This window comes from Rhinolophus ferrumequinum, chromosome 12, assembly GCF_004115265.2.
Source record: "Rhinolophus ferrumequinum isolate MPI-CBG mRhiFer1 chromosome 12, mRhiFer1_v1.p, whole genome shotgun sequence".
NCBI lineage: Eukaryota > Metazoa > Chordata > Mammalia > Chiroptera > Rhinolophidae > Rhinolophus > Rhinolophus ferrumequinum.
Window position 1 is genome coordinate 52355053 of NC_046295.1, and position 12234 is coordinate 52367286.

Here is a 12234-nt window from a genome sequence, read left to right on the forward strand (position 1 = left end):
TGTCACTTGGCCAACTATTTCACAAAGGAACCGCAAGTAATTATTTTAGGCTTGTAGGCCATTCTAGTCTCTGCACAAAGCAGCCATAGACTATAGATAAAAAAACATAGCTGTATTCCAAAAAAACCTCCACAGAAGCAGCCAGGTTGCTCAGTTGGTTAGAACCCGAGCTCTGAACAACGTTGCCAGTTCGATTTCCACATGGGCCAGTGAGCTGCACCCTCCACAACTAGACTGAAGACAACGAGCTGCCGCTAAGCTTCCAGAGAGGCGGCCAGATGGCTGTTGGTTAGAGCGCAAGCTCTCAACAAGGTTGCAGGTTCAATTCCCGCATGGGATGGTGGGCTGCGCCCCCTGCAACTAAAGACTGAAAACAGGCGGCTGGACTTGGAGCTGAGCTGTGCCCTCCACAACTAGATTGAAGGACAATGACTTGGAGCTGATGGGCCCTGGAAAACACACTGTTCCCCAATATAATAAAAAAAATAAAAATAAAAATAAAAAAACCTCTACAAAAAAGAGACAGCAGAAGTTTGCTTTCCCCTGCTCTATATTGGAATTAATCATCTTGAGAGAGTTCCTAATTTTGAACTTATCCTGCATTTCCAGAATAAACTCTTAACAGTAATTCTTTCAACAATAGATCCTTTCACTGCATCACTAGCTACGATTTATTATTTAAAACATCTGCATCTGTATTCAATAGGGAAACTAGTTGATAATTTTGTTTAATTGTCTGAGATTTCATTATTTGGTTATGCAAGCTTCATAAAATATGCTTGGAGGCTTTCTTTTACTATACTCTGGAATACTTTAAATTGGAATTATCAGTTCTTTAGAGATGAGACAATTCAGATGTAATTTCTAAACACAGGTTTTTTATTATGCCTTCAATTTCTGCCATGGCTATTGGTCTGTTCAGGTTTTCTACGTCTTGGATTGTCCTGAATTTACATATGTAATTATTTCATTTCTCAATATGTAGACCCAACACATAATTTTATTTAAATGAGATCTCACCTTTTCTGAAATGTAGTCTTTCTCTTTTCTTTCTTTGGTTCCATCCTTAAGCACCGTCTCCTTCCCTTCACTTTAGTGTACAACTCCCAAGCCTAGTATGTATTTCTCCGTATTTTTCTCTTGTGTTCATATAGTTCAATGTATATACATATATTTGTCATGCTTTACAAAATGGGACGTAACACTTTCCTCAATTTTGCTTTTCTTGCTCAACAACATCTTGCAAATATTGCTCACATTCCCGACATAATTCTAATTCTTTGTAATGGTAACATCCCAGGATATAAAGGTATGATTTATTCTAGTGATGATAAGCAATCACTCTTTATTCCTACTTTCCGTTTCTATAAATTTGCTTATTCTAGACATTTCATATACATGGAATCACATAATCATGGCCTTCAATGATGGGCTTCTTTTACTTAGCATGTTTTCAAGGTTAATCCATGATGCAGCAAGAATCGGTACTTCATTATTTTTTGGGTAATATTCTATTGCATGGATATACCTTATTGTAGTTATCTATCAGTTAATTGACATGTTATTATTTTCTATACATTTAATTTGCATTTAGGCACCACATCAAGCTCTTTTAAACCACAATCTGTTTTCTTTTACTATATGAGGAGGGGGAGAAAATACAATTATTTCCTTCATTTTTTTTATATCCATTACTACATTATCTTATTGCATTTGGTAGAACTGCTAACATAATATTGCACAGAGTAAGTTAAGCATCTCTCTAGTTGCTGATTTCTCTCTCACCAATTAGGCTACTTGTTGCTGGTTTTACTTATTGTAAATTAATTTCCTTCTTGTTGTATTTTATTTAATTTTAACTGACTTTTCAACATCCTTTGATATAATGATATATGTTTTTCCTTCTATTATGTATGAAATGAGTACTTCCATATTAAACTATCCTCTTATTTGGAATAAATCTTATGTGGTCATAGGTTATTATTCTTTTGATACACTGCTAGATTGTATCTTCAAAACATCTATTTAGAAATTCTACGTTTTTGAGAGTTTTTTTCCTAGTTTTTTGGGATTACCATCTTTATTTGCTTATAGCTATTAAAATTATGCTAGCTTCATAAAATAACTAGAAAATTTGCCAAGAAAAAAAAAAGTCTGGAATCTTGTGTATTATAAAAATGAGTATTCCTTGAAGATTAGAAAAAAACAGCTGTGAGGCCATCTGGTCATTGTGCCCTTTCAATGGTAAATCTCTAATTAGCTTTCACACTTATGTGGTAATTCAAAATTTTCTATTATTCTTGGGTCAATTTTTGAACTTCCTTTAAATTTTCTTTTTGTCTCCCTAGGGTTATATATAATTTCATTATAATAGTTAATAATGAAGTAATTTATTTGAGCAGTTACCGTTTGTACTAGTTTAAGTGCTCAAAATGGATTAACTCTCAATTCTCCCAACATCCCTAACAAGTGCTATTTTCATTTTACAACTGAAGACAATTTTTTAAATGTTTCCCCTATGAGTGGGTATGTTGGGGTTTTTTTTTTTTTTTTAATCATTTCTACTCTTCTTTACATTTGTCCTTTTCTCCTTAATCAAGGTCACAAGAGGTGTGCCATTCTTATCAATTTTTCAAAGCACTGGGGTTTCTTTGAACTTCTTCTCATAAAAATAGACTTCCCTATCATTAACTTTAGTTGTTTTTCCTAGTAATTCATTCTTCAATTTCTTTTTGCTCATTCTGCTATTTTTCCCCCCTAATTACTCAAGCAATTAGTTGAAATTTACATTTTTTAGTTTTTAAAATAAATAATAAAGGTTCATGAAAGTTTCTCAGAGGACAGCTTTAGGTGTGTCCCACTGATTTTGCTATGAAGATTTTCCCCTTTAATTATACTCTTGCTTCAAATATTTCAGTGTCATTTTTTTTCAGTAAATTTTTTAAACTTATGACCATAAAGAACGCAGTCTAGAAAATCAATTTTTTAAAGTGTTTGTGACCATAATAGGAGAACATGTCTGACAGAAAAATGGCGCCTGGGAGAGATCATATTTTCTTTCAATTGTCAGTATACAGCAGTTTCACTGTTTTTATCATCCAGTGCAGATGAAAAATTGGATGCTGGTCTGTCTTCTTCCTTTATAATTTTTCCTATCCCTAAACTTGCAAGATTTTTTTCCTGGTCCTTAAAATTCACCAACTTTGTAAGATTGTCTACATTTGTGTCTCTTTTGACCTCAGAAAACTCCACAGGAAAAAAAAAAATCATAAAATTTGGTCTTCCCACTCAGACTCTAAAGACTGGCAGGCCCTCTCCTCAGCTAATCCTTCAGTTTCTGGCAGAAAGGAAGCCTTATACCTGTCACCTCCTTGGAGACCTATGGAAAGTTGTAAGCAAAGATGCACCCTTGCTTACAATTGCCTATTGAATTATTCCAGAAGAAACTGGAAGGAAGAGGGAAATAAGGATATGTATTCAAACCACCAGCTAAATATGTACTATTAATCCTACACCAGTTATTTCAAACCAACTACTACATAAAGTCATTCTGAGCTTTCATAACATTATCCTAATTTTCCAAAGTTCAACCTTCTGGGCAGAATTTATATTTCAATCCTTATGAAGAATGATGAACTTATCTAAAATCGCTTAGTACTATGTAAAATGGTTTCCCTTTAGGTAAAATTAAAAGTAACTTACAACGAAAAACAACCTGAACAAACTGTCACCAACTTTTAGCATCTGTATTTCTTGGACATTGTTATTATACCTGATCGTGTATGTCAACCATTACTGCATTCTGCTGGGTTGGATGAGCAGCAGGGTGTAACAGACGGGGAGATACATTCGGAGGGTGGAAGGCTCGAGGTTCCTCTATTGCTTGCTGCTGTGCATAAGGGAGATGGTGATAGTTTTCATCTTGACTAATGGAATTATGTCGAGACAGACGATCCCTTCTTCCTCTCTGGCGCCTGACAGGAGGACTGTAACATAGCAAATGTCAAAAAGGTCATAACGTTTACTGTTGTGATGCATCAGGATTCTGTATTGTCTCTCTTTGCAATCCATCAGTAGTTTATGCTAAGGTAAGCTTGAGTATTAACTATTATAGTTCCCCATCAGCTCTAAAAGCTTACATATTTAAATAAAATGTTTTTTATTAAAATATAGTTAATATATAATACTATACTAGATTCAGGTGTACAACAGATACTCAACATTTAAATACCTAATGAAGTGACTACCAGGGTTAAGTCTAATAACCATCTGACACCATATAAAGTTCTTACGATACTATTCCCTATTGCTGAACGAGTACATTACGTCCCCATGACTTGTTGATTTTAGAACTGGAAATCTGTACCTCTTATTCCCCCCTTCACCTTTTTCACTCTTCTTCCTACTCTCTTCCCCTCTGGCAACCATCAGTTTGTTGTATTACATTACATATACATTAGAATGTATATGTTTTTTAAAAAACAAAAGAAAACAAAATTGGTATTCAGTGCTGAAAGAATTTAGAAATCAGTAGTCAACCATTGTCTTTTCTGGTTTAATTGTATGAAATTGCCCTTTTTACAGGCAAAAAACAGTCAAATATCAGCAGTTTCATATGGTTTAACATATTATTTTTCCTCCCTTTATTTTATAAACAATATAAAACAAAATTTAATCTGCATATATATTACCAGTATTCCACATATGCCTAATGGGCATTAATTATGTGTTTGTCTATTTGGCTAAAACATAAAGACAAAGTTTCTATATACCCAAAATGACAATTTTTAAAAATGAGTAGAAAATACATGAAGTAACTAAACATTTAATTTATTGACAACTGCAAACATAACAGTAACTAAGTAAATGCTGAGAATAGAAATGATTGAGAGGTAGTGTCAGCATAAATATTCCATTAATACACAGAATTTTCAGTTAGAATCTGATAATTGATGGAAACTTTTACTCCCCGTGCACTAATCATCTATGTAGTTTAACAAAAATTTTAGTAAGTTGTTATTTTAAGTAGACTTCCATTTTCTACTTTCCTACTATTCCACAATTCATTTCCACTGCTTTTTGCCGTGGCTTAGCACCAACGCAATTCGAAAAGCAGCAGGCCTTATTAAAATGCACTCTACATTGGGCAAAAGAGGCTGAACAGCCCCCTTCCAGACCACAGGTGCACAGAGCCACCTTAGCAATCTTTACTGAGGTCGGGTCACCTTTCAACGGTCCCACTTTGCACCTCTAAATCTGTTTCTTCTCACTACCAACTGCTCGATCTTAAAGAGAACAAGGGACATTCCTTTGTGAATTAACTCTTCACCATGCGCTTGATACCATCCCCCAAGTTCTTGCTTCATTAATTGCTTCCCCTACCTTTATTTTCAGTGTATCTCTTTTTGCATTTTTGCTTCAAAAATCTACATATTCAGTGAATTTAAGATGCTCTCCACCTTGAACTCACTTTTTTAACGTTTTGAGATAATTTCAGTATACTTTTTGCATACCCCTCACCCAGCTTTCCTTCACGCTACTATCTTCTATTAGCATAGAAAAATTATCAAAATTAATAAACAAACCTTCATATCATACTATCAATTAAACAGAAAGAAGACTTCACCAGTTTTTCCACCAATATCCTCTCCCTGTCTCAGAATCCAATGCAAGATCCCATGACTGCAAATTGTCGTGTCTCCTTAATCTTCTCAGATCTGTGAGTTCCCCAGTCCCTCCTTGTTTTCCATGACCTTGATACCTCTGAAGACACAGACAATTACTCTGCAGAATGTCCTTCAACCTGGGTTTGTCTAATGTTTTCTCATGATCTGCCTGAGGTTATGCAGTAATGGAAAGGATACAGAGGTGATATGCCCTTTCAGTACATCCACCAAGGGGTACGGACACCGATATGCATCACTGGTACGTTATTTATGTATCATTGATCACTTGACTAAGTGCTATCTGCCAACACCCTGTACTACAAAACCACCATTCTTCCCTTTGTAATTACCAAATATCTGGGGGGAGATACTTTGAGACCACGCAAATATTCTGCTTCTATTGAAAGTTTTGCCAAAAATTTCAGCATGCACGAATGGCTCTTCAGCAATCACTATAATAGTACGCTAATGCTGATTTCCTATTCCCGATTTCTTCTGCATGTATTAGATGGAATTCTATAAGGAAGAGAGGTTGCTCCTCGCCCATTTGTTTCCTCGGTTATTTATAACCAGTATGCGCTGATGGATATTTATTTTATTCCTTGGGTTATAACCTACACGGTTGTTCAAGTTATTTCAACTGTGTCCAGTAGGAGCACTGTGTTTGACTCCTGTGCCCTTCCACCAGGTCCCTCTCCTTTTGAGCACTTCTTCAATATCTGACACCACAATATGCTGTAGGCTCATTTTGTATTTTCCCTACACCAATTCTGGGAGTAATCAGTTCTACAAAGAGCCCTGGATCCTTTAACTGTAGAATGTTATTTAGAAACCAGGTGTGCTCACTGTTACATGGGAGTCACTGTTTCTAGTCTCTGAGAGAATGGAACAAGAAAATTTATCTATATATACTAACTCATGTTAACATATCTTTGTATCTGTGCAAGTGTTTTATTTCAGTTTATATTTTTTCAGTATCTAATTGGCTTTAATTAAGCAATTCATGAATCTGGCAGCATCCCATATAGCAACTAGAAGGGGGCACTCCCTGTACCAATATTTTAAAGGACTGTTTTATGTATCACTAAAAAGAGGGAAAAAGCTGCTAATTACACTATGCTGCACCATCAATTTTAAGTCTTTAATGCTAAGATATAAAAACATGCGCACCTTAAAATCCAAGTGGAATACATATGCTCACACTACTCACCTCAACCACAAAGTTTAAGGGCCCCTTTTAAATTTGTTTTATTCTGTTGTTATCAATTGCTCTCCCTTTCCTACTCAAAAATAATTTAAATAGCTTTCTAACTAAACACAAATTAAAATCCAAGTCCTCACGCTGACATGTACGTCCCCTTACAATTTTGGTCACTATCTTCCCTGTATTGCCTCTCATTAAATCTCTGCTAAGTGTGCCTCTGTGGTAGAACATTTAGAAATAAGAAATAGTGGTAACAGATGTACAAATATTTCTTTCAGCTGATTTTACACCAGTGATAGACATGTACTTTGTCATTTTGTTTTAGTTGTTACCACTTGTAAATAGCACAAAGGTATTCCCTCCTGGTCTCACCTGCCTTTTATTGGATTAAAGTTGCTACATGTCGTTTATCTGTTTCATTACATGGAAGTTACACAGTCTAGTTCTATTCTTCTAGTGATTACCCTTAAACACATACTTGCACTTTTCTAAAAATATCTAGGTTTACTCAGCATTAGTAGGGGGCAAAATGAAACATTACACTTTTACTTCTCTGCTCTGTCCCCATCTCCTGTTCAGATCTTTTCCGTTTTTCTTTCCCTTTTTTAAACAATGGACTTGAATCCTATTTCTTGCATTTATTCTTCTGCTTCCTGGATAGAATACAGTATTTAATAATTCTTTCAGGGAGGATCTTACTGGTCAACTTTGTCTCTGTTTGAAATGCTTTTATATTTTAGCTTTACACTTAAATGATTAATCAACTGGTAGAAATCAAAGTTTTCTGTCTTGGGATATTTGTGAATTTTTATTTATCACTGGTGTATGTTCTGAAATTTCACCAAGATCTTGCTGAACACACAGTCTTTCTTCAATTCTGGAAGATGATTTTGTACTATTTTAAAAAAATTTATTCCTTCTGTCTCCATCTGATAATACTAGACATATTTAGAACTGCTGGATCTGTGTCTATATTAAAACTTTCTTTCCCACATTTTCCATTTTATCCTTTTATACTACATTCTGGGAAAATTCCTCTACTTGATCTTCCAGAAATGGAGACCCTTTTTCTGCCCATGTATTGAGTTTTTAATTTTACCAGCTAAGATTTCTAGTTGATTTTTATTGATATAATCAATCTCTTGCATCTCTCTCGTGTTACACTTATTCTAAAATTCTATTTTGTTTTCTTCTATTTCTTTAAGTTCTTTGTTTTATTGAGTTTAGTGCCCTTCTTTCACTTTGTTGGTCTTCCTCAAATGTTTGGTGATTTCCTGGTTGTGTGCTCATCTTTATATTTGAAATTATGCTAGACTGTTTTTGAATGTTGCATCTGTTTGTACAGCCTGCTTCTGTAAGGAAATCGGGCAGCTAAGCTTATAGCTAGCCTATAATGAAGTATGAAAGGGAGAATGGAGTAAGGAGAATAACACACAGTGCCAGGCAGAATAAGACTGTAGCTAGTTTTCTAGGTAAGTGCTCCTCCATCCCTCCTTTGTGTTACCATGAATGTAGAGCCTGATGCTTCTCCCCAACAGTAGATGGGTACAAAATTATAGTACATTACTATAAAAGATTGTATCACAGTAAAACAAATGAACTACTGCTATCCACATTAAAAACAGAATATCTACTAAACAAAGTTGAAGAAGAATACATTTAAAGGTATTAAAAAGTGTAACAAGGGCATGAAGACAAATCACAGGACAGGGTTTATTCTCTAGAAAAAAAGAAGGAGGGCTTTCTGAGGTATTAACAATATTCTATTTTAACCTAGGTGTTGGGTACACTTGTGTGTGGTCCTTTTAAGTGTATACTTGTTTTACATGTTCTTCTTAATGTATGACATGTTTCACTAAAGAACAAAAGGAAAGATTACAGCAGGTACTCAAGCTATAACCTTGAAACAACCAACCATATTTCCTCACACTTATATTTAAAAGCTATAAAATATTTCACCTGGTTGACTTAACATTATTTTACTTAAACACAACTAGGTAAATAACACACCAGGTAATGTAAAAATCTTAGTGTCTCAATAGAACATAGCTCAGAAACAGGTTTATTTTGTCTCGTTTGGAACAAGGAATGGTGGCTTTAAGATCCCTTCAGTATTAAGTTTCCCAAGGTTACCATAACAAAATAGCACAGGCTTAAACAACAGAAATTTATTGTCTCACAATTCTGAAGACTAAAAGTCCAAGGTTAAGGTGCCAGCAATGGTTGGTTTGTGGCAAGAGGTCTCTCTTTCTGGCTTGCAAATGGCCACTTTCTCGCTGTGCCCCTACATGGCAGAGAGAGGGAGCCCTCTGGTGTCTCTTCTTATAAAAATACCAATCCTCTTGGATCAGGGACCCATTCCCATGACTTCTTTCAACCTTTATTACTTCCTCAGAGGCCTCATTTCCAAATACAGCCACGTTGGAGGCTAGGGCTTCAAGAAAGGGATTTTAAGGAGACACAAACACTCATTCTACAAAACCCTCCTAACTGAAGATTATCAGTATTTCTTAGATTATCAACAACCTGCACATGCAAACAGTTGTCTCAGCTCAAAGATGCACTATTTCCCTGGAAGAAATCTATAACCTCAGATAACAATCAAAGGCGAAGCAGCTCAGGAAGAAATGTATTCCCTTGGGAAGTAAAGGCAAAGACCAAGTCCCATGGAAGAGAAGACTGAGCGTTGAACTAAACCTCAATCCCTCTTCATACCACAGACTCTACAGTTTTATAAGAGACCTAATTAAGCTCCCAATTAACTTAAAGGATACAGAAAGAACAGGAATAGAGTGGACAATAGGGAGCTCATTTCCAGGATCTCCTTATTTCCTTACTGTTGTGAACTATAAAATGCATTTTTCCATAATCAGGATTGTAGGCTAGTCCACAAAGTCATAAACCATAAGGAAGTTGAATTCATATATAATGGTATGGATTGGTTTTAGGTAAATCACTTTAGCCTCTTTCAATTTCTTCATCTGTCGATCACAAGCTAAATGAACTCTCATGATCGAGTGTAGGAATCTAAACAACTTGTAATGTTTTTTGTGTGTAAGTGTCTGAATACATATGTGTTGGTGTTTATAAAATGCCTACAGAAAAAATATTGATGTTAAAAAACAAAACTCACAAATCTACCAATGGAAGAAAACTTAAGAAATAAACTGTAATCAACTAACCTTCTTCTGTTGCGTGCGGGTGTGTTGCATCGTTCCCCTGAGAAGTGATGTTGGCTTGGTCGAACTGAAGGGGGCTGCCTATTTGATGTCATCTCCCATGGTCGCATTGGTGGTGAGGGAGCTGGTGATGCTGATGTGTAATCAAAGACTGAATGAGAGAGGCGCTGTCTCTTGGGACTTGGACTATCTTCACTCTGCCAATGCAACAAAAATCACTTACATTACTATTTATGCATAGGTGTTTAGATATATTTACCCTAAAGTGTAAAGGAGGGAAAAAAATGCTATCAACCCAAAATAAACACCTTCAAAGAAAACGATGCTGGGGGCAGAGGTGGAAGGGAGATGCACAGTAAATACTATCAAATGAACAGCGAACTCTCTTTCTTAAAAATCATCAAAAAATTTATCAGGTAACAACAACATACAAAGTACACAATAGGGAAAGAAAAATTTTATGACACTTGACCAAATCTCTTTAAAATCCCAACTCAGCTGAGAAATTCCACTGTGCTTTCCCATCAGTTAACGCTTTTAAGCATTGATTCACAGCTGAGATCAATTTAAGAGATGGTAAAATTTAAGTAGTCCTTGATTTGATTCTAAATCACACTCCTCTGCATTCTTGTTCCTGTTGTTTAAGGCCATTACATTTATTTTTTTTTTAATGAAAGTTACCTGGATAAAATAAAATTTATATAAAAGAGATAAAAAGAAATAGTCAACTGATCTAGATCATTTCTTACCTAGAATGTCACAGCATTTGGGGAAAAAGACATTGAGTTGCAGGTAGATCATGGTAATGGTGGATAATTCAAAACTTGTGCCTGTTACATGCTGAGGCATAGTCTCAAATTTTCAAGGGTCACAGCATTGTTTACCAGCTATAAAATTGGTATGAACCACTTAATTGAATTATTAACTCTCCAGGAGTCCCTACACAACCCAATTCCACAATGGAGTCTCACCAAAAGTGTCAAAATTACAAACTCAGTCTGACAAGGGCTATGTGTTTTCTAAGAGAATCTCTCCTATCTCCAATCTACCCCTGGCAAGTTCTAATTATTCAGGTATTACAGCACTTCTGTTTGCAAAATAATTGTTACCTGCTACTAGCACCAAAACCATATTATAATATAAGCTGAAGAGTATATGGGGCCACATACTACAACATTCGATTTTAAGAGATAACATAAAACAGAACTGACTAACGGATAGGAAAGAAGCAAACTGCTAAAAGGTGACTTTGGATCATTCCTATTTAACAGAGGTATTACAAAAAACATGCTATTTTCTTTCTATATTTAAGCAAATTATAATAATTCAAATTCGTCATTACAACTAAAATAGAAAATAGTTTTCAGAACCATACACAAATGTTTTTGCAAACTCTCTTTACCACACTCTTAATTTCTCCCTAGATTTAATGGTGCTATTAAAAGTATAGTTTTTACCTTTATTTTAATAAGAAAATCAGTTATGTTCTGATAATCCTAAAACTTAAAAATGGAAAATAACCTGATAATAGTATCTCATATTTAGATATTCTGATTTAAAAAACAAAATGGCTTAATGATCAAGATTTGACAAACTCACACGTGAAACTACACAGAAGCACTAGAAGTGATCTCCACAGTTTGTAAAACAGATTTTTACTAACAAGGACTTTTTTTTAAAGTACAAAATTCTAGTAACCCAAATGTAATCATTAGCTTTTATATGCATGTACTATACTACAAAGCTTGATGCAAGCTAAAATATGGAACTTTGAATTCTAAAAATTCACTGCCCAAAATGGAGGAGGAATGCTATAAAGCCACAAAAAAAGACCTGAAAAAACACTTAGGCTATAATTCTCTACATATTTTCAGTGATGTTCAAATTGCGGGTTAACACTGTTATTTTTACAACAAATGCATTTAAGAGATAAGGAAAGGGACCAAATACCGTGTTCCCCCGAAAATAAGACCAGGCCTTATATTAATTTTTGCTCCAAAAGATGCATTAAGGCTTATGTTCAGGGGATGTCATCCTGAAAAATTGTGCTAGGATTTATTTTCCGGTTAGGTCTTATTTTCGGGGAAATATGGTTAAGTTTCCCATCTCTTCTCTATGTGCTTTTATAGTTTTATAGGTTCACATTAGTGAATAAAAGGAGAGACAATAGGTGAAGGAAAGTGAA

The 12234-nt window shown here is 35.0% G+C and overlaps 1 protein-coding gene across 8 annotated transcripts in view; it reads right to left on the reverse strand.

The window, feature by feature from the left end:
* RNF38 (ring finger protein 38) overlaps positions 1–12234 on the reverse strand; it is a 110225-nt gene that overhangs the window by 21711 nt on the left and 76280 nt on the right. For all 8 annotated transcript variants that reach the window (XM_033123325.1, XM_033123321.1, XM_033123322.1 and 5 more), the window contains 2 exons: positions 10053–10246; positions 3773–3986 (listed from right to left, as the gene is read on the reverse strand). In XM_033123325.1, the coding sequence (XP_032979216.1) occupies positions 3773–3986; positions 10053–10159 (321 nt within the window). In that variant the 5' untranslated portion in view covers positions 10160–10246. The remainder of the gene's footprint in view (positions 1–3772; positions 3987–10052; positions 10247–12234) is intronic.